This window comes from Schistocerca americana, chromosome 1, assembly GCF_021461395.2.
Source record: "Schistocerca americana isolate TAMUIC-IGC-003095 chromosome 1, iqSchAmer2.1, whole genome shotgun sequence".
NCBI classification, from domain to species: Eukaryota; Metazoa; Arthropoda; class Insecta; order Orthoptera; family Acrididae; genus Schistocerca; species Schistocerca americana.
In genome coordinates this window covers 191,045,813-191,070,881 of record NC_060119.1, presented here as the reverse complement: position 1 = coordinate 191,070,881, position 25,069 = coordinate 191,045,813, and the positions used below count along the sequence as shown (strand labels likewise).

The 25,069-nt window shown below is 39.8% G+C and overlaps 1 protein-coding gene across 2 annotated transcripts in view; it reads left to right on the top strand.

Annotated features, from left to right (window-relative positions):
• The window catches only part of LOC124593590 (DNA polymerase theta), a 338,073-nt gene that overhangs the window by 228,229 nt on the left and 84,775 nt on the right, over positions 1-25,069 (top strand). For both annotated transcript variants that reach the window (XM_047131990.1, XM_047132069.1), the window contains 2 exons: positions 17,592-17,733; positions 17,812-19,793. In XM_047131990.1, coding sequence (XP_046987946.1) covers positions 17,592-17,733; positions 17,812-19,793 — 2,124 coding nt within the window. The remainder of the gene's footprint in view (positions 1-17,591; positions 17,734-17,811; positions 19,794-25,069) is intronic.

The window sequence follows — 25,069 nt, the reverse complement described above, 5'->3', positions numbered from 1 at the left end:
TTTTCTGATTATGAAACTATGTGGCAACATGAGTGAAAAATCTGTGAAATTGTCTGTCTCTGTCCTTATGCTGACAGGTACATCAAATAAAAATTATGTCTTCAGTCAACCAAAAATAATTTAACAATACTAAAAATTAGTTTTGCTTGCGATCTGTGTTGTTGAGAAATGTAAAATCAAGTGGTGTGAAGTGCCAACTGCATTGCCATTTAAATGTGGTGCTTTTGCAATTTCCCCCTCCTTGTGCTCAGACAGTGTGACCCGTGAGAGGGGGGGGGGGGGGGAGTGTGTAGCCAGGCAAGGGAGCAATGGCATGCAAGCACAAGCGCTGTTCATGTGTCGAATTTTTTCTGTCCGTGCAGTAGTCCATGAGTTAGCCTAAGACTTAAACACAACAGATTTTGATTAAAATCAGGTTAAACTGCTATTGCAAGCATGCCATCTGTTTCAAACTATAAATAACTTATCTGCAGGATAATTAGAATTATTACAGAATTGAATGAAATATGTAGTTGATGTTGTTTTAAACTAATCATTGATTTGGACATACTTTCATTATGACTCCGCTGAAGTGTTTCACAATATTACACCTTTCTCTTGATAAAATTTTATTTATTGTGTCTTTTGTTAGACATTAAACTTTGGGTAATATATGTTTTTAACTTTTCTCACAACACACTAACTCATATAAGCTCTACAATAATATGGAAAATGATAATGAGATGGCGACAGCCTCAGAGTCTATACTTTGTAGCCAGTTTGTCAACACCATATTAGGGCAAATTATCCCAAAAATTTGTCCTCTTTTATCATCTGACATTGAAATATTTTTCCAATTCAGATGTGTGATAGTTTTCTGTGTGATTTTTTTTTTTAAAAAAAGAAACTCCTTCCATTTTACTTCCACCCCACTAAATTTTTGTACTTGAGAACTGAACTTTACATTATATTCCTCAGTGATAGTTGGCTCCCCATTTCTTTTAATGAAGCATTTGGTTTGCTTGTACTGACTGCTTCTTTCTGGAGGTATGTAGGTAATTTTTGTCTTAAGTATATCTTCCTGAAAAATACCAACATTTGTGAAATGCTTCCCCTAGCATCTCCTCTTCTTTGGTTAAGTTTTTCCTGTTCTATTTCGTACCCTTCATATATTTTCTTTATTATTCTCTCACTTTTCTTTTGCAAAAAATTAACATGTCAACAGTTCTGGTTATCACCTTCCTGAAAGGCAGCGGTAATCCATTGTTTTGATTATTACTTGTCGAAAAATTGTTGTAGTGTTCCTGAGTCTTCCTACACAGCATAAGCCCTGTTCCCATATGTACATACGAGATTAGTTGATAAGTCTGGAAAGTTTTCACGGAAGGGTGGAAGTGTGCAGTTCATTGTTGACTGCCATCTGAATTGATCAGTGTGTCAACTGCAATTGGTGTTTCATGGTGGTGTTATACATTGTCATTTGAAGGGTCATACTGCCACACAAATCAAAACAGAATTGGATGAAATTCACGTAGATTCTGCACTGCTATTGAAGGCCATTTACTTTTGGATTAATGAATTTAAATGTGGTCAGACAAGCACTTAAGACGAAGCGCACTCTGGCTGTCCAGATGAGGTCATCAGAAAGGAAACCATTGACAAAATCAATGATACAATAAGGCAAGACTGCCGAATAACAATTTGTGAGATTGTTGAGATTGTAGGCATCTCAATTGAGCGAGTGCATAATATTCTGCATGGCAAATTGGCTATGAAGAATCTGTGTGCAAGGTGCATGCCACAGTTGGTCACAGTCGACTAAAAGCACATCTGGCCCAACATTTCCATACAATGTCTGGCGATGTTTATTTGCAGTCTGTAAGATGTGTTGCACCAATTTTTTGCTGTTGATGAAACCTGTATCTGTCACTAACCACCAGACTCAAAATGGCAGTCAAAACAATGGACAAAGAATGCTGAAAGTACAGCGAACAAGACAAAGACCATTTTGTTAATTCGCAAGGTGATGGCCACTATTTTGTGGGATTCCCTGGGAGAAATCCTTGTAGATTACTGCTGAAAAGGCAGAACTATAAATGGGCTGGTTTATGTTGGATTGTTTGAAACTTGTGTTGGCTGAAATAAGACCAATAGTGGCACGCAAAAATGTGCTCTTTCACCAGGATAATCAACCATCCCACACATCAGTGATAACAATGATGAGAGTGCATGAATTGGGCTTCGAATTGATCCCTCATCCACCCTTTCCACCAATATTAGCCTCAAGTGGCTTCTTCCTATTCTCTAACTTGAAACTTTGGCTTGCTAGAAGAAATTTTCATTAAATAAGAAAGTGATAGTTGCAGACAATGAGTATTTTGCAGAGTTTATTTATTTATTTATTTATTTACATGTCAAGTTCCATAGGACCAAATTGAGGAGCAAATCTCCAAGGTCATGGGACGTGTCAATACATGAAATTACAACATAAAAGTAATAACAGATAAAAATAAATATTCATGAACCTGAAAAAAGTCAGTCCATAAGTTTAAGTAAACGTTATCAGCAATACCATAAGAATCAGCTTAATTTTTCAAGGAACTCCTCGACAGAATAGAAGGAGTGACCCATGAGGAAACTCTTCAGTTTCGATTTGAAAGTGCATGGATTACTGCTAAGATTTTAGAATTCGAGTGGCAGCTTATTGAAAATGGATGCAGCAGTATACTGCACACCTTTTTGCACTAGAGTTAAGGAAGTCCGATCCAAATGCAGGTTTGATTTCTGCCAAGTATTAACCGAGTGACAGCTGCTTATTCTTGGGAATAAACTAATATTGGTAACAAGAAACGACAATAAGGAATATTCATATTGAGAGGCCAATGTCAAAATTCCCAGACTCGTGAACAGAGGTCGACAAGAGGTTTGTGAACTCACACCACTTATTGCCCGAACCGCCCGTTTCTGAGCCAAAAATATCTTTGTAGAATGGGAAGAGTTATCCCGAAATATAATACCGTACGACATAAGCAAATGAAAATAAGCAAAGTAGACTAATTTTCGTGTTGAAGTATCACTCACTTCTGATACTGTTCGAATAGTAAAAATGGCAGTATTAAGTCTTTGAACAAGATCCTGAACGTGGGCTTTCCACGACAGCTTACTATCTATTAGAACACCTAGAAATTTTAACTCTTCAGTTTCACTAATCATATGCCCATTCTGTGAAATTAAATTGTCAGGTTTTGTTGAATTGTGCGTTAGAAACTGTAAAAACTTAGTCTTACTGTGATTTAACGTTAGTTTATTTTCTGCAAGCCATGAACTGAGGTCATGTACTGCACTATTTGAAACCGAGCCAATGTTGCACACAACATCCTTTACTACCAAGCTAGGGTCATCAGTAAACAGAAATATTTTAGAGTTACACGTAATACTAGAGGGTATATCATTTATATAAATAAGGAACAGTAGTGGCCCCAACACTGATCCCTGGGGGCAACCTCCCACTTGACAGTACCCCACTCAGATCCCACATTGCAGCTGCTATCAACATTGTGAATAATGACCTTTAGCTGCCTGTTGCTAAAGTAATAGGTGACCAATTGTGAGCTACTCCCAGTATTCCATAATGGTCCAACTTCTGGGGCAATATTTTGTGATCAACACAATCAAATGCCTTAGTTAAATCAAAAATTACGCCAAGCGCTTGAAAATTTTTGTTTAGCCCATCCAGTACCTCACCGAGAAAAGAGAATATAGCATTTTCAGTTGTTAAATGACTTCTAAGGCCGAACTGTACATTTGATAGCAAATTGTATGATTTAAAATGATCAATTATCCTTACATACACAGCCTTTTCAATAACTTTTGCAAACATTGATGGCATATAAATAGGTCAAAAATTAACTACATTATCCCTTTCTCCCTTTTTATAAAGCGGCTTTACTACTGAGGACTTCAATCGCTCAGGAATCTGACCATTCCTATAGGAAAAATTACAATTATGGCTAAATACAGGGCTAACATGTGCAGCACAGTACTTTAATATTCTGCTAGACACTCCATCATAACCATGAGAGTCCTTAGTTTTCAGTGATTTAATTATTGACTCAATCTCCCTCTTGTATGTATCACAGAGGGGTATTTCAGACATCAATCTTGGAAAGGCTTTTGTCAAGAATGTTGTATGATTTCCTGTAGAAACTAAATTTTTATTTAATTCGCCAGCAATGTTCAGAAAATGATTGTTAAATACTGTACATATATCTGATTTATCAGTAACGGAAATATTTTTACTGCAAACTGACTTTATATCGTCGGCCTTGTGCTGCTGACTAGACACTTGCTTCACAACTAACCATATGGTTTTAATTTTTTCCTGTGAATTAGCTATTCTATTTGCATACCACTTACTCTTTCCCTTCCTATTAACATTTTTAAGCACCTTACAATACTGTTTGTAATGGGCTACTGTAGCTTGATTGTGACTACTTCTAACATTTTGATATAATTTCCACTTTGTTCTACATTATATCCTTATCCCACTAGTCAGCCACCCGGGCTGCCCATTACTGCTAGTACCCCATTTAGAATGTTCTAATGGAAAGCAACTATCAAAGAGCATGAGAAATGTGTTGAGGAAACCATTGTATTTATCATCTATGTTATCAGCACTATAAACATCCTGCCACTCTTGTTCCATGACAAGTTTTAAAAAACTCTCTTTTGCTGTTGGATTAACTTTCCTACATAGTCTGTAGTTAAATATGACATTGGTTTGAGTACAAAAGCCTTTTAGTGTTAAAATTTGTGCATCATGGTCTGAAAGGCCATTCATGCATTTACTAACAGAATGCCCATCTAGTAATGAAGAATGAATAAAAATATTTGTCTATGGCTGTGCTACTGTTCCCCTGCACCCTAGTTGTAAAAAACAGTTTTCATCAGTTCATATGAATTTAGGAGATCTACCAACATCCTTTTTCTTGCACAATCATATACAAAATTAATATTGAAGTCACCACATATAACTAATTTCTGGTACTTCCTTGAAAGTGAATTAAGAACCCTCTCTAGCTTGAGCATAAATGCTCTGAAGTCGGAGTTAGGGGACCTATAAACAACAACAATTAGAAGTTTAGTTTCACTAAATTCAACTAACGCTACACAACATTCAAATATCTGTTCAGTGCAGTGTCGTGATATGTCTATGGACTCAAATGGAATACTGTTTTTTATGTACAGAGCCACTCCTCCACCCCACAAGGAACTCCTTGAGAAACAGCCAGCTAATCTGTAGCCTGGTAAAGCTAATCTGTAGCCTGGTAAAGGAAACCTCTGATTTGTCAAATTATTTAAGTGGTGCTCTGATATACCAATAATTTCAGAGTCGACATCTATAAGCAGTCCACTAACTTTAATGCCTCTTATATTTTGATTAAATATGCTAATTCCTTCTCTACTTGGAAACATTACATCCTCTGAAAGTGAGCCCTTAGTTAGAGGGACTTCCTTTAAGCAGGTATACCTATCAGCTGACTTCAATCTAAAAAAGGTGCAGCTCTAACACCAACTACTACAGGAATTTTTCCATGAGTGACACCACCACCACCACCACCACCACCCACCACCCACTGCACTGTCACCTATAACCTTAGCCAGCCTCCTCTTCCCATACCTATTGAGGTGCAGGCCATGCCTAGTGAAACCTGATATACTGATAGACCCAGCTGGCACCACTGAGATGTGACCCATGCCCTCTGCCATCAGTGCCCTCCCCAGCCCCACGTTAATGCGCCTATCAGCCGCATTAAGGTGAGGCCGATCATGACACTGAAACACTTGCACAAAATGCACATTAGTGCCACCAGTTTGAGTAGCTATCTTAACCAAGTCACCACCTACATCATACTCCCTGTCCTTATCGAGACTGTGACCTGCTCCACCCACTGTCACTATCTGATCCTCCTTCGTAAAATTCTTACATAACTCCCCTATGCTTTCAGTCACCTGAGCCAACCCTGCATCAAGCTTCACAATGCGGGTGACCTAGTACTCGCTCCCCAACACTTCCTGCACCTGCTGGCCCACACCTCTACCATGGGAACTACCTAACAGCAGAACCTTCTTTCTGCTAGACTTTGCAACTAACCTAGGCCTCCTAATTGCTGAGGACTGCTGCAAGTTCCCTACATCTACAGCTACACGAGGCTCTCTCCACTGAACTCTGACAGTTGGTCAGATCTATTGCATGTATGCAAAGTAAAACTGTCTGAATACCTCCTCCTTCCTATCTGCCTTCTTGCCAACTGCCAGTTCCCATTCCCCACCACCCTTCACCCTCCTCAACCTACCTAGTTCCTCCTTTATGCATTGTAACTGCACCTGAAGGGCACAAATCTCATGCTCCTGCTCCTCTATCAACTTATTTCTACTACAGATTCTGCATTCCCAGGAGAAGACTCACTAAAATGACCACTGCATTCCCCCCCAATGAAAATACTTTGAACAAATCCAACACTGTAACCCACTACTCACAGACCTACAACAGAGCCCACACTTCTCACTCATGTTAAAATTTTACAGTTACTGAAAAAAACTATACGTCTATGTTACCAAAGATCAGTTACACCAGAAGAAATATTTAAGAACTAACAATAATGGTCTCGAAATTCTCTGCCTACTAAGAAAGCAACTACTTGTATTAATACTACTACACCGCAGGTAATATCAATACCAACAAAACTTCACAGAATTATTAGCCAAAACCAAAACATTCAAATGGCCACAGTAACACTAAGCGAGGTTAAAAACTGAATGAAAATTTTACTGAAATATTTCACTAGAAACAGTAATAAACGCCAGTTGGAAACTATAGCATGAAATTTATTAAACGACTTCAGCGCACAGAAACTCTAAAAAACACAGAGAGCGAATGATTACAAAAGTTATTATTTCACCACAGATGGCACGCAACACCGCTGAAATCTATTAAATTTAATAATTGTATTACAGAGCACAAATAAGTTTGTCAGTACTTATCTTTATAACCGCTACAGCTGCAGTGCAAGCTGCAAAATGTCTGTCTGATGCATGATGCTTGCTTTCCGCAAAGCCTTGACAGGCATCCTTAACTTGAATATGGCACCTATATCTCTTATGAAGGACACCTACGACCATTTGCATGAGCAAATATCACTACAAAATTTCTGTTTATTGGTTAACTTTAAGTTGAAAGTTTGAATAACCTAACTAGAATGGTAATGGAAAGAAGACGTTGCTGTGAGAAAAAAATTTTATATAACAACAACATGTTATTTAATAAAATAATGAAAATAACTCCTTGATCGTTCACTTTACTTAATGGTATTGTTATATGAAATGCTGGCCCGTCATCAGTGATACCAGAAAAATAGCAATTTTATGCAATCTGACTATATGTCCTAACTTAGGTGACTATAGGAGCCATCACGCAGAGTGTCTATGCTCACCAGAGTCTCAGCAGGGAGTGCCTAACCGTCTCCCCCAGTCCGGGGTCCACACACGGTGGCTGGAAGGGCTCAGAGAGTCTGCACAGCGGCTATTTGCCAAACTGATGGGGCGTGCTAAAGCGCGGGGAACCTATGTCTCTCTGGTCAAGTGCAGTCGCACTCTACTTGATACAATGGTTGGCTAAACTGCATCTCCACATTCAGAGAACCCACAGCAGACAGCCCACTCATACACTAGCAGAGGACCTGCATTCACATTTGCACACTATACTAAGAGTGATAATATAACATAATTCTGGATTAAAATTCCCTGAATTCGGAAGGGCAGCCAGGATTGTTTTGAGCATGTGACTCTTGTAACAAGCCGTGTAGCGGCTCACATGGAGCCGTTACATAACCTTCCCCTTCTGTGAAAAAAAGAGCAGTAAGTGTCCTTGCTTTGGAAGGGCATTTTTTTAATCACAGTGGCAAGAGCTGCATCATGTAAATATATGGTTGACCACTAATTTTAAGTACACATAGTTCTAATCATCTAATATATACAACATAATCTATGGAAATTATTAACTATTAACAAATTATTCTCCTTCAGTGAATATCGACACAACCCTGACGCATTAACATATAGGCCCATGCCCTTCTGAAACATCATTGCGCAAAACATACATGATTTGACTTAGCATTTAAGCTGAATGCACATCATGTCATCTGTTCCCTAGGCCAAGCATTCCGTTTTAACGGTTATGTAAGTGAGTGCAGTTTTGAAATTGTTAACAAAGACATGATCATTTTCTACATTTTAAACATTCGAAATCTCAAGAATCTTTCACATGTTCATGTACAAATACATACTTCTAATAACACATGTATAGAAATCAATAATCATCTTTTGGGCACTAAAATTATTAGTATCTTTTTGTAAGTGTGTCCTCCTTTGAAATAATCTGAAAAACAGAGGAAAACACACAAAATCTTTAAACTTGAAAAATTTAAGCAAATTAGTGGAGAAACTTAAGCAAGTTCAGTTAATACAACATTCCCCCACTTATTTTCGCACTTCATAAATATTTTCCCTTTTTTTCAGATTGTCAAACAAATATGATTGAAATTTCTGATATTATCATATAAAGTCGTTAAAATACTTTTAAGGTTCATTACTGAACTTCGGATTAGTGTGGTAAAGTCCTTTCTTTAATAATGGTCCATATTTTCTTTAGTTAGAAAACAAAAGATCAGTTTGAAAGTAGAATTTCCTTCTCGCTACAACAATCACGGATTTTAACAAATCAGTCTCTATCATTAACATATGAACATTTTTGAAAAATTGCTTAAGGGTAATAAGAGTATAAAATCAGGTCCGCTTTAAAAAACACACGCTCTAGCTTTGTTAAATATGTGGCACTTTTGAGCACTTGTATTCACTTCACTATTGGGCATGGGGCATTTGGAGGACATCCTTGTTGGGCTACTTGGTGGGTGGAGGGAGGAAACTTGTTTTGCAGGTAAGGACTGTAGACTGTCCCTCTGTCACGCAGATCTACTCCTTGCCTCTGGCCTCTTCCTCACAATTTAGCAGCAGCTCAACAGGACCTGAGGTGCCCCATGTTTAAGCTGCAACAGGACACAGCTGCACGTGTTTCCATGTCAGGTGAGTGTTGACCTCCAGGGCAGGATGAACTCTCACCAGCTGTCAACGCCTCTTGCTGTGTCGCGAGTGCCTGGACCCGCCTGGCTGACATCTTATAGTAGTGTGGCCTTATCAGCAAGTGGTGTGCTGACAGCAACAACTCATGACATCACCCCTCGGTAGCGTCATTCCCCTTTCTTCCTTCTGCAGTCCTGCCATGCCCGACTCTGGTGGTGAGTCTGGCATGTCTCTTAATTCGGTACTGCAGACAGTGTGTGTGGTGGTGTTGCTAACACGTCACCACTGGTGCCACTCCCCTTGCCTGCACCCGTCCCTCTTCGCTCATCCATCCTGCCGCATCGCAACGCCTGACCTAGAGTAGCCAAGCTCACCTCTTCCGGTTGCTGCAGTCTTCAATTTTGCATTTGCCAATGGTAATTTACTTCTCTGGCTTCCTTATTTTTGTTTTTCATTTCCGTGCCCCTGGCACGCTTCATGTGTGTCTTGCTTCCTTCCTCTTCGCACTGTTGAAGACTTATTTACTGCAACATAAATTCTCCCCACAAAATGTATTATCTTTCCTTCTACAATTAAGTCTTCCTGGTAAATCTTGTTACTGCCATTTTGACTCTAGTGTAGACGACTTGCATTGCCTTGTTGACATTATAAAATATAATACTAGGGACACAACATCTATGAGTGATATTTAATATACAAAATAACACTCTTGACCTGTATTACATAAATTGTATATTGATACCCTTTTTGCTATTCTATGAGGGGCTTTATGTTGGATATGTGATGCAGCCCTCTCGATTTCTTTGTCCGTAGGGTCTGGACTTCGATAGCATTGGGGTGAGGGATACGGCACACTTGGTAAGGTCCACTGTAAAGGCTAAGGGATTTTTTGCAGATCCTTTGCCCCTTGTTTGATAGCTTGTGTAAACAAACCCACACCTTTTGTCCAATATAGAAGTAGATTTTCCATACTTTGTTTTGGTATGTTTTCTGCCTTATTTCGGCAGCACGCTTTATGTTCTTCAAAGCTATGTCTGTGATGTGATCTCCTTGTGTCGGAGTTGTCTTTCCTTCGGCCATGCTACCAGTTCTTTGATTTGGTTCGGAGGCTCCATATTTCTCAGTTCTAATACCGGTGGCAACATCGTTGTCGCATTCAGCAACTCGTTCAGAATTTCTTGGAATGCCTTTATATGCACATCCCACGTATTGTGCTTGCAATAACAGTATAGCCTACACAGCTGCCGTAACTCTTTCATGACGTGCGCTGCAGGGTTAGACGATGGGTGGAACAACGAGATAAAGTTCACCTTCATTTTTCTCCCCTTTAACATCTGCAGCCAGTGTTGAGACCGGAATTGCAGCCCGTTGTCCGAGATTACCAGTCTGACCTCTTACAAATGCCGCTGCTACCGTTTTTGTCATGGCTTTCCTCAGTGAAATAAAGCAGACAAATTTTGATGTTAGTTCCACAGCTACAAGAACATACGCGTAGCCAGAATTCGTCCGAGTTATTGGCCCAAACAGGTCCACCACAGCAACATCTCGCAACCTGTTTAGAATTATCAGGTACATTGGAGCAGCGAAAGATGTGGTGGGTGGCTTGGTCCTTTGTCACGGATTACAAACTCTGATCACCTGCTGTATTCGTTTTAGCATATTATTAAAATATCACGCCTCGTGTAGCTTCTGAAAGCTCTTCCATGCTCCAAAGTGTCCATAGCTTAGGTGGGTGTACCACACTAGTTTATTGATCACTTCCTCAGGTATTACCACTAGCCATCGCGGGCCTTCTATGCTCCATTTCCGGAAAAGAATCCCGTTTTCTACCCTATAATATCGCTGAATTGCAGCTTGATTTCTGTCCCTCCACTTTTCCTTCCCTTCTTTGAGTATGGGATCCTTGTCTTGTTAGCGGCCGACATTCTTTAGTGACATTGTTTTTTAAGGTGACTTTTTTCAGGTACAAAATGTTGAAATTGTTTTTGCCTGGTTCACCGTCTACTCCATTTCTTAGGCCTACCGGAGCCCGAGAGAGAGCGTCTGCAATCAGGTTCTTTTCCCCTGGTATATACTCGATTGTAAAGTTGTATTCTTGTAGGTAAAGCGCTCAGTGGGATATCCTGCGGTAAGCCAACTTTGCCGACATCAGAAATTGTAGTGTCCGACGGTCAGTAAATACCTTCGTGTTCCTTCCATATAAGAAGTATCCAAATTTACTGAACGCCCAGACAACTGCCAGCCCCTCGAGTTATGTGACCGAGTAGTTTCTTTCTGCTTGCGAAAGAAACGGTATTCCAGGTCGACGAATGATCAGCGTCTTCTCCTTGAAACAGAACCGCACCAGTGCCGTTCGCCGAACTGTCCGTCATGAGGTAGAAATCGCGACTCAAGTCTGGGTGTGCGAGAATAGGTGCATTTACTAATGCCTCCTTCAATCTTTCGAATTTGTCCTGTACTTGGGTGTCCCAATACCAAATCGTATGCTTTCCTGTTAGCGCGCAGAGACTCCTAAGAATTCTCTTAGTTGCCTCTTCATTGTTGGCCTTGGAAATTCAGCAGTTGCTTTAATTCTCTCGGGATCGGGTTGTATCTTGTCCACCGAAACTATGTGACCTAGAAACTTTATTCTCTTACGCCCAAACTGAGATTTATCTAGGTTCACTGTTATACCAGCTCGTTCAAAAGCGTCTAATAAACGGTTCAACACCTCATTGTGTTCTTCCCAGGCTTTTTTTTGCTATCAGAACATCATCAATGTGTAATGTAATTCTCTCACTTAGGACCTCAGGAAGGATGCTGTTCAGGCCTCATATGAACGCTGCCGCAGAAACGTGGTCCAAATGGAAGCCGTTTAAATTGGTAACAGTTCCCATAACACAAAAATGCGGTATACTGCCTATACTCTGGATGCAACACGATTTGCCAGTAACTGGCTCTCTTATCAATGGAGGTTAATACCTTCGCTCCATGGAAATGTTGCAATAATTCTTCTATGTCCTCTGATTCTGCTTTAATAACGATGTTGATTTGCTGAGAATCCAGCACCAATCTCACCTATTCATCCTTTTTCGGTACCACTGAAAGCGGTGAGTTGTACGACCTCATGGCGCGTTCAGTTACATCCTGATTGAGCATCTTCACGACCTCTGCCTTCACTTTTTCTTTATGTGCTAACGGAATGGGGTATGGCCTCATGGAAAAACTTTTTGTGTTCCCATACTTGGAACTTGTATTCAAAGCCTTTTATCGCACCTGGTGCATCCGAAAATATTCTCTCGTGATTCCTTAAAAACTCTAGCAATCTTAAATGGGCGTCCTCTGGCATGTCTCCTACACTGTGCATGCTTTCTTCAATTATTTTTCTGAAAACCCCATCCCATCGGTGTGCGGATAGCGGTAGGCTTACTCCGCTAATACAGTTTACGAGAATCTTGGGTTCCTGGTACACTCCCGGGTAAATGAGAATTTGTAGGCAGCTGGCTTCAGACTCATCCCTTATGACCCAATTATTGAACTTCAATTCAACGGGGTTACCCTCTCTGTTTAGACACACGATACCTCCACCCAAGTCTACAATAGCCTGGTGAGCGTTCATGAAGTCCACCCCTAAAATTACTTCAGTGTTCATTAAGGGCACATTGAAGAAGTTTTCTTCGAACTCCTTGCCCTGGCATTTGAACATGATCCTAGTCTGCCACTTGACTTCTACACTTCTACTGTAGATTGCCCCTTTCACCTTCGTCCTTCGCAACGGCAATGTCGGCCGAGCTTCCACCTCCCCACATTTTCGGAATGCAGCCTCACTGACAATCGAGATCAGACTTCCCGTGTTGATTACGCAGTTCAGTGATACCACTTTCACTGAGATGGCAATCACCGGACTAACAGCTGAAATCCTGTTATCCATTTTTTCCTAAAGTAATGTTTCCCTAATATCTTCATGACCTATGCAACGTACTTTGCAACTTTCCATCATCGGGTGTGGGCTCTGATTTCCACATCATCGGGAATAGTGTCCCTTTTCTTATCCACCGGGGCCTGCCCGTATTTTTCACTGCCATTTCGTGATGAGCTCGGCCAGTTACTGTTATTGTATTTTCCTCTGTTGTGGTAATTGCGTGCGTCATGATTGCCATTACGCCATTTGTTAGTATATTTGTCATACTTGTTTTTGTTCATTTATGATACTTGTTTTTGTTCACCCAGTTACCTTTGTACCCAGTCTTGTGCTGCCTCGAACCAATAGGTCGGGAGGAACTCGCACTGAAACTTGCTACCATCGTGCACGTGTGCGCTACAGCTCTGATTCGCACAGAGGGTTCGGCTTTGAGATGCCCACACATAAATTCTATTTTATATTCATCCAGCAAGTTGGGTGGTAGACAAACTGGTATTGTTCAAGCCAAGCACGTGGGTGTATCCCTTCGCCGAGTTGTGGAAGACTTCGAATTTTCGCACAGAGAGAAAGTGTATGTAGTCAAACCCTTTTGCTTCCCTCCTGTACGAACCTGTGCATGGATTTTTGTGTGCTTCCCGACATTTCCCTATATCCCTACGCTTTCTAGTTTCTTCGTAGCCCTCCTCATGTCTGCAATCGCGTCCCTCGCTACTGTCTTGTGTGCCTTTGCGCAAGTGGTTCCCTTTTTCGGTTCCGCACGCGAGAAGGTTCTCCATGTAAGCCACGCGTTCGCATACCTCGTTTGTAGCATCGTGTTGTTGGCTGTTGACCTCACAGTGACCTGCCTGAAACCTCCTTAATAATAATTTGATTTCTTCATTATCTATTGCATTCAGCAACGAAGCGTTCTCACTACTTTCTGATACTTTAATATCTGCAACCTTTTCCGTGAGTTTTTCTAACTCTTCTCTCACCTTCTTTATTTCCTCCCTCTTTTGCACTTTTACAGCTTCTACTTTTCCCACAAGTTCCACGATTGCCCTAGTGTTTGTATCTAGCTTTTCTTGAGTTGCTTTGGCTGCTTTTATCCATTTTATCACCTTTTTACTTTTGCTATTACACCTTTCTGTTAATGTTTGGAGTCCCTTTTCTAATTTTTCCCCCCGTTTTCTCATTTCGACCTGAACTCTTTTTCTGTTCTGTTTCGACAGCACTTAATCTACTACCTTCTACTTCAAATTTTTCATTGACATTGTTTACAACGTCCTTTCGAACCTCTTGAAGTAGCGCCTTATTCTCTTCAAATTTCACATTTACTCCTGTCATGATGCCCTCAAGTTTTGAGTTTAATTCTGTATCTACTTCATGCATAAAGCCCTCCAGTTTTGAGTTTAATTTCGTATTATTTTCATCCTGTTTCGCCATACTTCCTTTCATCATCCTACCCAACTCTGCCACCCATATGTTATTCGGGTTTGTGTTAGCCGACGTACTTTGTCTACTCGCTATTGTCTCGGTTTCATCAGCGCTCGCGCTTGGATCCGAAGTCACGCTACCAGTCGGGCAGATAACCTGCACATTTTCTAAGTTCAGCATTGCCGCAGTGCAATTGAAATTGAGGATAATCCCGTTGCTTGTCTCACCCGCGCCTGTCTCCTCTCTCTCCACGGCTACCTGATTAGTGACAACTTCCTCTGCGCCTGACCTATTTATCCTCGCACTGCTCCTTGATTGACCACGTGTTTCCATTTCAGATACTGGGATCATACTTTCGCCTAAAGTACATAGTTAATAGAGCTTCACTCATGGAAAACAAATTCCCTATCTTGACAATGCGAATCACGATGAATTATTTTTCATAGCCTAGCGCAAGTTATAATTATATGCAACCTAGCACAGTCATCACACGCAGCCTAACACTTTTATTGTCACACACAATGTAATTTAAAATTCCCCAAAATATATGAATATAAGACACAAAGACAATTGCCCCCAAAATCACACAAATAAAATCACAAAGCAACGCGGTATATGCAACGCAGTATTTGCAACACTGATTATTCAAAAATTGGAATTGTGACACCTGTGAATATTTAATCATTTATTAGTACATCCTAGCAACCTCACAGCATCACAAAAGAGTTCGTAATTTGAACGAGATCCTAGGCTAAAAGGTCACCATTATGAATGATAACTTGCTTTCCACAAAGCCTTGACAGGCATGCTCAACTTAAAAATGGCACCTGTATCTTTTATGAAAGATGCCTACAACCATTTGCATGAGCAAATATCACTACAAAATTTCTGATTATTGGTTAAATTTAAGTTGAAAATTTGAATAATTTAACTGGAATGGTAACGGAAATAAGATGTTGCTGTGAGACAAAGAATTTTCTTCTTCTTCTTCTTCTTCTTCTTCGTTTCACCCAACTTTGGGGTACGTTGAATCAATCACTTCTGTGTGTTCTGTGCCTTTCTTTTCGCCCAGTACTGCTTCATTCTTTCTGATCTTGCTTTTCTTTCCTCATCAGAGATGACAATCGTTCTTTTCTTTCTATTTTGGAGCTGGAATCCCTCTTTTCTGTCTTTGCTTATCATTTTTGCGGTCCTGTCTGTGAGAATTTTATATAACAACATTTTATTTAATAAAATCATGAAAATAACTCCATGATCATTCACTTTACTTAATGGTACGGTTTCATAAAATGCTGGCCCATCATCAGTGATACCAGAAAAATAGCAATTTTATGCAACCTGACACTATGTCCTAAGTAAGATGACTATAGGAGCCATCACACAGAGCGTCTGTACTCACCAGTCTCACCAGGGAATGCCTAACCATCTCCCCTAGTAGGGGGTCCACACACGGTGGCTGGAAGGGCTCAGAGAGTCTGCACAGCGGCTATTTGCCAACCTGACAGGGTCTGCTAATGCGCGGGGGAACCTATGTCTCTCTGGTCCAGTGCAGTTGCACTCTACTTGATATAATGGTTGGCTAAACTGCACCTCCACATTCAGAGAACCCACAGCAGACAGCCCATGCATACGTCAGCAGAGGACCCGCATTCACATTTGCAGACTATACTAAGAGTGATAATATAACATAATTCTGGATTAAAATTCCTTGAGTGTCGGAACGGCACCCAGGTGTGTTTTGAGCATGTGACTCTTGAAACAAGCCATGTAGCAGCTCACATGGAGCCGTTACACTGACAATGTATTTTTCCAAAGGGATGAAAAAGTGGGGAATTGCTGGACCAATTTTATATTCCTCAAAGGAGACTATGTCAAGAAATAAGGTGAGTCGTTCACAAACCAACATTTTTTCCTGCTTTTTATGAGACTTACCAAACCACCCTCATACATACATACACACATACATACCGCAAACAATATCAATATGTTTCTTGGATAGCCTTTTCTTTGATAGCTTTTTCCTCTTGTTTCTGATGTACTGAAGACACAAAACAAATAAATATAGAATCCTCACACAAGTTAAAGTACAGGACTGCACCATCTATCAAATTGTAAACCTGGTTACAACAACCAGTGCCCCCCCCCCCCCTCTCTCTTCTCTCTCTCTCTCTCTCTCTCTCTCTCTCTCTCTCTCTCTCTCTCTCTCTGTGCCTCTGCATTTAATGTGTCACAGGACAACTGCCTTTCCCCCAAGTTCTTGGCTCTGTCTGTCCAACATCCAACACCTCTAGCATGCACACACCCCTACAAAAATGGCAACACACTGAGTATGTGAAGTCCAAGAAAGCACTGTGACTTCCACTATGCATATATCACTGAAATGTCAATCATAAAGTTATTTTATTCACAATGTAAGAAGCTGCAGTTTTAAGATCTCATTTTAGAACACAGTTTGTAGTTCATTGATCATGCTCTTCACATTTTTAATCTACTTGAATTCCAAATGAGTGACACCATTGTGAATTTTATAAATGTGTTGACCTCAAGTTATATCATAGAGTAACATTGTTGACTCCATACGTAGAATATGAAAGCAATAAGCAATCTGTGTGTTCCTTATTTTATCAGTGCCCACTTTACTGTTCAGCAAGTCCCCATACTTTAAAATCGTAGGTGCTGTTAACCATGAAACACTCAGTCTGGTGACAGCTGGCTTTAAGACGAACTTTATATCTAGCCTTTATTCATAGGATTGGAATCCTACTGCTTGTCATAGACAGCTTTTTATCATATGCCGAGTATACAAATTTAATGCCATGCTTTTGAGTAATCAGCCAAAGAAAATGGAATAAACACCTTGGCTGAACACCTGAAAGCACACCATTTATCAGAGAGGCTGATAAAACCTGGAAAATCACAAATATATAATCTATTGGCTATCCGACAGTCACTGGTATATCATAGTAGCACTGCTATTTGCTCTAACTTGCTATAGAATTTGGTAATTTGAAATCATTTGCCTGTGAGTCAGTTTGCAGCCCAAACAGCTTTTCTTATAATTTACGCAGAAAATATTTTCTATCTCATACAAAGTAAGTACTGATTATGTATTCTTTTAAAGTTACATCACTACAGTATTTAATTAATTATTTTACAGTTCAAAAGAATTGGATGGGGAATCATCTTTTGAGACTGCTAAAAGAAATGAAATGAAAAGTGTGTGGATAACTGGTAGACGTGGTCTGACAGAGAGAGAAGCTGCAACATTGCTCATTAAAGAAGCAAGGTTTATGCTCCAGGTAACACAAATAGATAATGGTTAAAAATTAAATATGTGCTGTATTTAATGTACTGATGTGTGTGTTTCCTTTTTGCAGAAAGAACTTGGACTGACTGATGCAAAATGGGAGATGGTCGGAGAAGCCTCGGATTCTTCGGGTTACACTAGCTCTTCTAGTACAAGTTCACATGAATCCTCTGCTGAACATAGCCATATTTTGGACGAAATTGTGGAATGCCATGCAACGACGCAAATGACATCTGATGAGAGTGTAAAGATATGTGCAAATGAAAAAAACAAAAACTCTAGTCATCTTTGTGATCCTGCCTCTTTGAGCTCAAATGAAACCAAAAAACAAATTATAAACATCTCAGGGAACTCTTTACTAACAGAGAGAAAAGAAATTAGTGATTCGCCTTGTGTTTCCAAATGTGATACTTCAGCTCCTGGACCATTTGAAATACATTATAAAACACATCAAGATGATCTGAATGACAGCTTACATCAGGGTACTCCAGATAAATGCGTTATAAAAGAGACAGAAAATGCTTCAGAACTTTGTGACATGGCTCAGCCCATACCTAAAATGGCTCATGGTTTAGATCTTTCTACGTCTGAAAGGTCCGCATTCGAACAAGTTGATGATGCCATTGTTAAAGACCACTCGAAAACTGTAATAGATTCTTCAATTGAAGATCTGTCGCATGAGAGACCAACTTCAAGTAGAAACAGCTCTGATTTCTTTGCATCACCTTCTTCTGAAAATAATTACAGGAGTCCCAGCCTGTTTGGGGACAGCTTTTCCATAAATACACAGCTTGAAGATGTTCTAGATTGTAACATCTCACCTGTGAATACCACAAAGGTAGCTGCACATGTCTATAACCTACGGAAAAGAGAATCTGAGAAAACAAATATACCTTTCTCACCTAAACAAGATTCTGCTGACAACTTTTCAATAAATACACAACTTGCAGATGTCCTAGATTGCAAGATCTCACCCTTGAATGGTGCAAAGACACCACTACCCCTCTTTAACTTGAAAGAAAGAGGAGACTGCATGAAGACAAATATGCATTCGTCTCCTAAACAAGATTGTACAAGCAGCCTTATAGTAAACACGCCTCTCGGAAATGTCCTGGATTGTAACATTTCATCTGCTACAGAGACACCTCGGCAAGTATGTAACAGTCAGAGAAGTGGAGAACGTGGGAAAACAACTTTACTTTTGTCTCCAAAACAAAATTTTCCATTGTCAGTGGAACAACATGATGATAAACAGGCTGCTCTATTAACAGAACACACAAACACAAAATCAAAAACCATAGGATTTGCTGATGATTCAGTTATAACAGATTCTTTTCTTGAAAATGCTTTCAGGACATATCTCCCATTGAATTCAGAAGTAGTGTCACCATCAGATTCTGAAAAAAGTGAAAGCACCTCTAGAAAGAAATCAAAGTTCTCTACAGTGGGATTGAAGACACCAAATGCAAAACCAACCAAAGATGGAAAGTTAACACTCTCCAAGAAGAAGCGAAAGAATCATGAGAATGCAACTGATGTGGAGTTGATGAAAAGCTTGGTGAGCCCATCAAAAAAAATAAGACTTTGCACAGGTATAAACAGTGAAAAATCACCTCAGGTATTGCTCGCAACTCACAATAAGATTCCAGCAAGATTGAGTAATGTATCTTTTGACACTCCAGCTGACCATGTCTCTAAAAACCTCAAGGCGAGAAAACTAAGGTTTAGCAAAGTTACAGTGTTTCACAGCAGCTCAGAAGAGGAAGGAGAAGAAGACGAAGAAAATAATGAGACTAACGTCCTTGCAAGATCATCACAAAAGAGCACAGTACAGTCCTTCTCTTTGCGTAGCAAAATGGCACCAGTTAGTATGAAATTTAATACACCACGCAAAAGCAGTGCCCAGAATGCTGGTGAGATCAGTGAACCGGGAAGGAAACTGGATGTTGAAAGTGGGAGTGAGAAGCAACTCACCTCTGCTATCAGTGAGGAGAAAGATGGAAAGCAACGGATGGTACAACTTACTCCACCTGTGAACTGTAATTTATCAGGGTGAGGAAGCTTGTTTGTTAGTTTGTATGTATGTCATATGATCAGTAAGTTTCTTTATACTTTGTATAATTTTCTTTTTAATAGATAAAAATGTACCAAGTACAGATCACATTACAGTTGAGACCTTTATGATCAAATTAAATGGCTAAATGTTGAAATTGTATGTGTATGCAGACTTACGTGAAAATAATGTGATTCAGTTAATTCTGTGAGATCTGCTACTGCAGAATGGAAAAGCCTGTTGACATTGTATGTATGGATCAAGTTAATTGGTGTACTTTGGAATCCTCACAAATAAATTAATTAATGACATCAACTGCAGCTACACCAGGACTACTTTGGTTACACTATGTTAAAGTCAACAAAGTTTTTGGCATGACTCTGTTATAGACAACTGTTGTCCTAGAATTCATAAAAATGCAGGTTGCTCTAGTGTTACATATGGATCTTGGTGGATGGGGCCTCTCTATCTTATATACATATAGTCTTAAAGAGTCAAAATACCATTTTCAGTGCTCATGACCTTTTAAGTAGAATATTGCTTGCTCAACTGCACATTTAACTCTATTTGGTGCCATAGCCAATTAGTGAGTAAGTAGTGCTGGCACATAACCAATGGATTTGTATTATCAGTCCATTTTGTGAACACTCACAGCTTGTTAGCCTTAGTGTATTCAGCTTCATGGCATGCTTCTCCACAGAGGAGGGAGGAGGGGAGAGGAGGATTCTCCAAAGATGTTCGAATATACACTGAAGCTGCAAAGAAACTGCTATAGGCATGTGTTTTCAAATAAAGAGATATGTAAACAGGTGGAATATGGCACTGTGGTCGGCAATGCCTATATAAGACAACAAGTGTCTGGTGCAGTTGGTAGATTGGCTACTGTTGCTACAATGGCAGGCTATCAAGATTTAAGTGAATTTGGACATGATGTTATATTCGGCACATGAGAGCAATGGGACACAGCATCTCCGAGGTAGCAATGAAATGGGAATTTTCACTTACAATCATTTCACCAGTGTACCGTGAATATCAGGAATCCAGTGACATATCAAATCTCCGAAATTACTGTGGTCAGAAAAAGATCGTGCAAGAATGGGACCAGCAATGACTGAAGAGAATCATTCAATGTGACAGAAGTGCAACCTTTCGACTAATTGCTGCAGATTTCAATACTGGGCTATTGACAAGTGTCAGCATGCAAACATTCAATGTAACATCATCAGTATGGGTTTTCAGAGCCGAAGGCCCACTCGTGTACCCTTGATGTTTGCTCGACTCAAAGCTTTACACTTCGCCTGTGCCCATCAACACCGACATTGGATGGAGAAAACCTCATGAATCCATGGACGCTGCATGTTAGCAGGGGACTGTTCAAGCTGGTGGAGGCCCTGTAAGGGTATGGGGCATGTGCAGTTAGAGTGATATTGGACCCCTGATAATCTAGATATGACTCTGACAGGTGACACGTACGTAAGCAATCATCCTGTCTGATCACATGCATCTATTCATGTCCATTGTTCATGCTACACCCCACACGTTCAGAATTGCTAAAGAGTGGCTCCAGGAACACTTTTCTGAATTTAACACTTTCTCTGGCCACCAAACTCCCCAGACTTGAACATTACTGAGCATATGTGGGATGCCTTGCAACATGCTGTTCAGAAAGATCTCCACCCCTCATACTTTTATGGGTTTATGGACATCCCTGCAGGATTCATGGTGACACTACTTCAGACACTAGTCGAGTCCATGCCATGTCATGTTGCAGCGTTTCTGTGCTTGCAGAGGGCCCTACACAAAATTAGGCAGATGTACCAGTTTGTTTGGCTCCTCAGTACACTGACTGTAATTAACTTTGGCAGATTAATGATTTGTAAATATACACCAGGTTTCAGTAGAGTCAAGTTTTGTTTTATGCTCACATACATAGTGTTCATAAGACCCAAGTCATGTGTGGGTATCTCAGTTAGTAGAGCACTTATCTATGAAATGCAAAGGTCCTGAGTTCATGTCCAAGTCCAGCAAACAATTTTAATCTGCGTGGAAGCTTCATATCAGCACATCCTCCCCTGCAGAGTGAAACATTCATTCTGGATAATGTGTATCATTTCTTGTTGTTATCTATTGGACGTGTGAGGTAAATTCACAGAAGTGAAAAATGTAGGTTATTTCACATATCTGTAATAATCTTGAACAATATTGGGAAAAGGATAAATCACCACAAAGCTGACCCGTTGAGCTGAAGACAGGCACAGCAAAATGACTGATACACAGTATAGCTTTCAGCCAAAGCCTTCTTTAGTGAAAACACAAACACACACACACACGCACACGCACGCACGTGCGCGCACCATGCAGACATACATGAGTGCTACCACCAGCAGCTCCAACCAGAATTGGAGCTGCTGGTTGTGGTGGTTATGTTCTCATGGAGTGTGCTTGCTTGTGTTAATATATCCGTGTGTGTGTGTGTGTGTGTGTGTGTGTGTGTGTGTGTGTGTGTGTGTTTTCTCTGCTAAAGAAGACTTTGGCCAAAAGATATAATGTGCAAGAGGTTTTCTTTGTGCCTGTCTCCAAATCAGTGGGTCCTCTTTACATTGAGTAATGATATATCCTTTTTCCAAATATTGTTGATATTCCAACTTGGAGTTCCCATTGGATAATAATTTTTAGGTTACTTATATTAAGGAATATTGCAGTGCCCTGTCAGGATGTGATCATAGTAATAATCATATGGGTAATACTTTCTCCAGAGGCTTTAGGTGTAAACTGTTGTTATTAGAAATTCTGCTACTGCTCAAGTGTGTATCAGAGCTAGATTTATTCAGAAGCAATATGTGAGAACAGTTTGATGTACTTATAATATTTTAATAATTGAAAGAGTAAAGTTGACTACACATCATGCAGTTGAGGTACTGAGCACACAAGCTCTTATTCATTTGTCTATCAAACACTCAACATTTCAACTACGTGGTGAGCGTTTACCCACACTCAAATTATTTCTAACTGTTTAGCACTTTTCAGGATTCTATGATCTATTAGTATTGTTTGGTCCTAATGCATTTGCCAGTGGTCAATTTGTGGTACAATATCATTTTTGTTATTTATTGATTCACTATTTTAGGTATGGTTTTGATAATGATAATAGTTTAAAGAACAAATTATGAATATGTTAATAATTTTCTCCAAGAACTCTATGAACTGTTCTTCAGGAGTTCAGCACAACTGCCTTCTGTAATTGGTGACAGAGCAATGACTGCAGTTCTAGGTACTGTGAACACTTTCACAGTTTGTTTTGGGATAACACTAGTGTCCAATATTACTGTTGGTATAATGTGCACTGATTTCGGTTTTCTCATGGCCTCTACCACATTTGACAAATCGCTGTACTGTATTTAGACACTTCTCATTGCAGGAGGCTTGTGAATTATGGGGGCTGAGTATAGTGATGTCCTTGAGGAAGGTGACTTGCTTTGTATTGTTAGTGAGACATTTTATCTTTCATGGTGTATAACCTGAATGAATATGCTGTTCATGTTAAGGCATTATCTTCCCACAAACTGATTTCACTGCTGCTGTAGCTGCTATGTAGATGACTATCTATACTTGGTACAGAATTTCACAGGTTTTGCACCATCTACTGTGCCTAAGCTGTGGTATTTCTAATATTCTTTGGTAGTTATTGTTTGTTATTCATAATGGACTTTTATGTTATTCAAAGTGCAGCAGCCTTCCTGGTATTATTAGTGATGTGACTGTTTTGTATAATTTGAGCAATGTCTTCTCGGATTTTATTCAGTGTCGGTTTTGGTGTAAGGGTGCTTATTACAGTAATGTGTCACTTGTAACTCTCCTGTTGTTCTATTTGGTACCATAGCTGATTAGTGACTAAGTAGTGCTGGCACATAATGAATGCATTTGTGTTATCAGTCCATTTTGTGAACACTTACAGCTTTTCAGCTTTTAGTGTATGCCACTGAATTACAATTGACTGTGATTCAGCCAAACAGTTGCAGTTTGTGACTGAGGATGAATTGGAGATGCTGAGGACACTTCCCTTGTGATGGTAGTGGATTAATGTGATCAAATGGGAGGCCATCAGGAATCCTTTCCATCAGTGCCACCTCATCTGCTGTCATCCTCAGTGGCAGTTCCAGAGTTGCCCTGACAATCCACAGCAGTATTCTTTTTGGTCTTTTTATACTTTCTCCAATTTAGTAGTTATTTATTTTATGCACTCTACCTGCTGCAATGTCTTCATTGTTCATCCATTACCCTAGGACCCATTGTTTTGCAGAAGATCATGCACTCAAGCTTCTTGGCTTCTCTGCCATCATTTCCTGTCATTCTCAGACATTCATTTGTATACAGACATTTGGGTTTGAGCACTGTGTTACAGTGCTTGAATTCAATTTTTCTTGAGATTCCATTTTCTTGTATAGGACATGTGTCCCACAAAAAATGTTGCCACCTTCTCCAACCTGCTGCCACTAGCTTCTTTTTTGCAAGTTCTTGTCTGCACTATCTCACCAAGGTATCTGAAATTTTCCACTTTTTCTATTTTACAGATTGTGTCATTAGGTGACAAGGTGCTGTTTACATGTTGGTTATGTACTCTGTTTTCTCAACAGAAGTTTGAAGGTCAGCTTTTTCTGCCTGTTCCTTCAGCATGTTTAACTGTTTCACATCTGTAGACTCTAATAACATTCTTTGATTTTCCGATGTGAACTTTGTTCACTTGCCCTTTCTTAGCTAACTCCTTTTCCCCTTCTCTAACATGCAGCTGAAGAGAACTTGGGTCAGTGCATCACCCTGTTGGACTTAAGTTATGATTAAAAACTTTTTGGAAAATTCTCCCTTAGATTTTATTTTTGAACATGTCTGTGTTAGAGTTTGCTTGATAATTTCCACTGTTGTAGAGTCAACTCCAAACACTATCAACCTGTCAAACTATATTTTCTCATTGACTGAATCATAATCTTTCTTAAAGTTGGCAAAAACCACTATCAGATCGTTAGAGACATAGTTTTCTAATACTCTTTTCAGGCTCAAATCTGCGGAATTATGATGCCCCTTTCCCAAATCCATTTTCATATTTGCCAAGTTAATGATCTACTCATTGAACCAGTCTAGCCTGCAGTGCTTTGGAGAGTACCTTGTATGTTTGTGGTACAATAGAAATGTCCTGATATCTGATGTCAGTTCTTTCACCCTTTTTATATAGAGAGTGAATCAGTGCTGTGTTTTGTGTTCTCCAGTTATTATTCCAGTT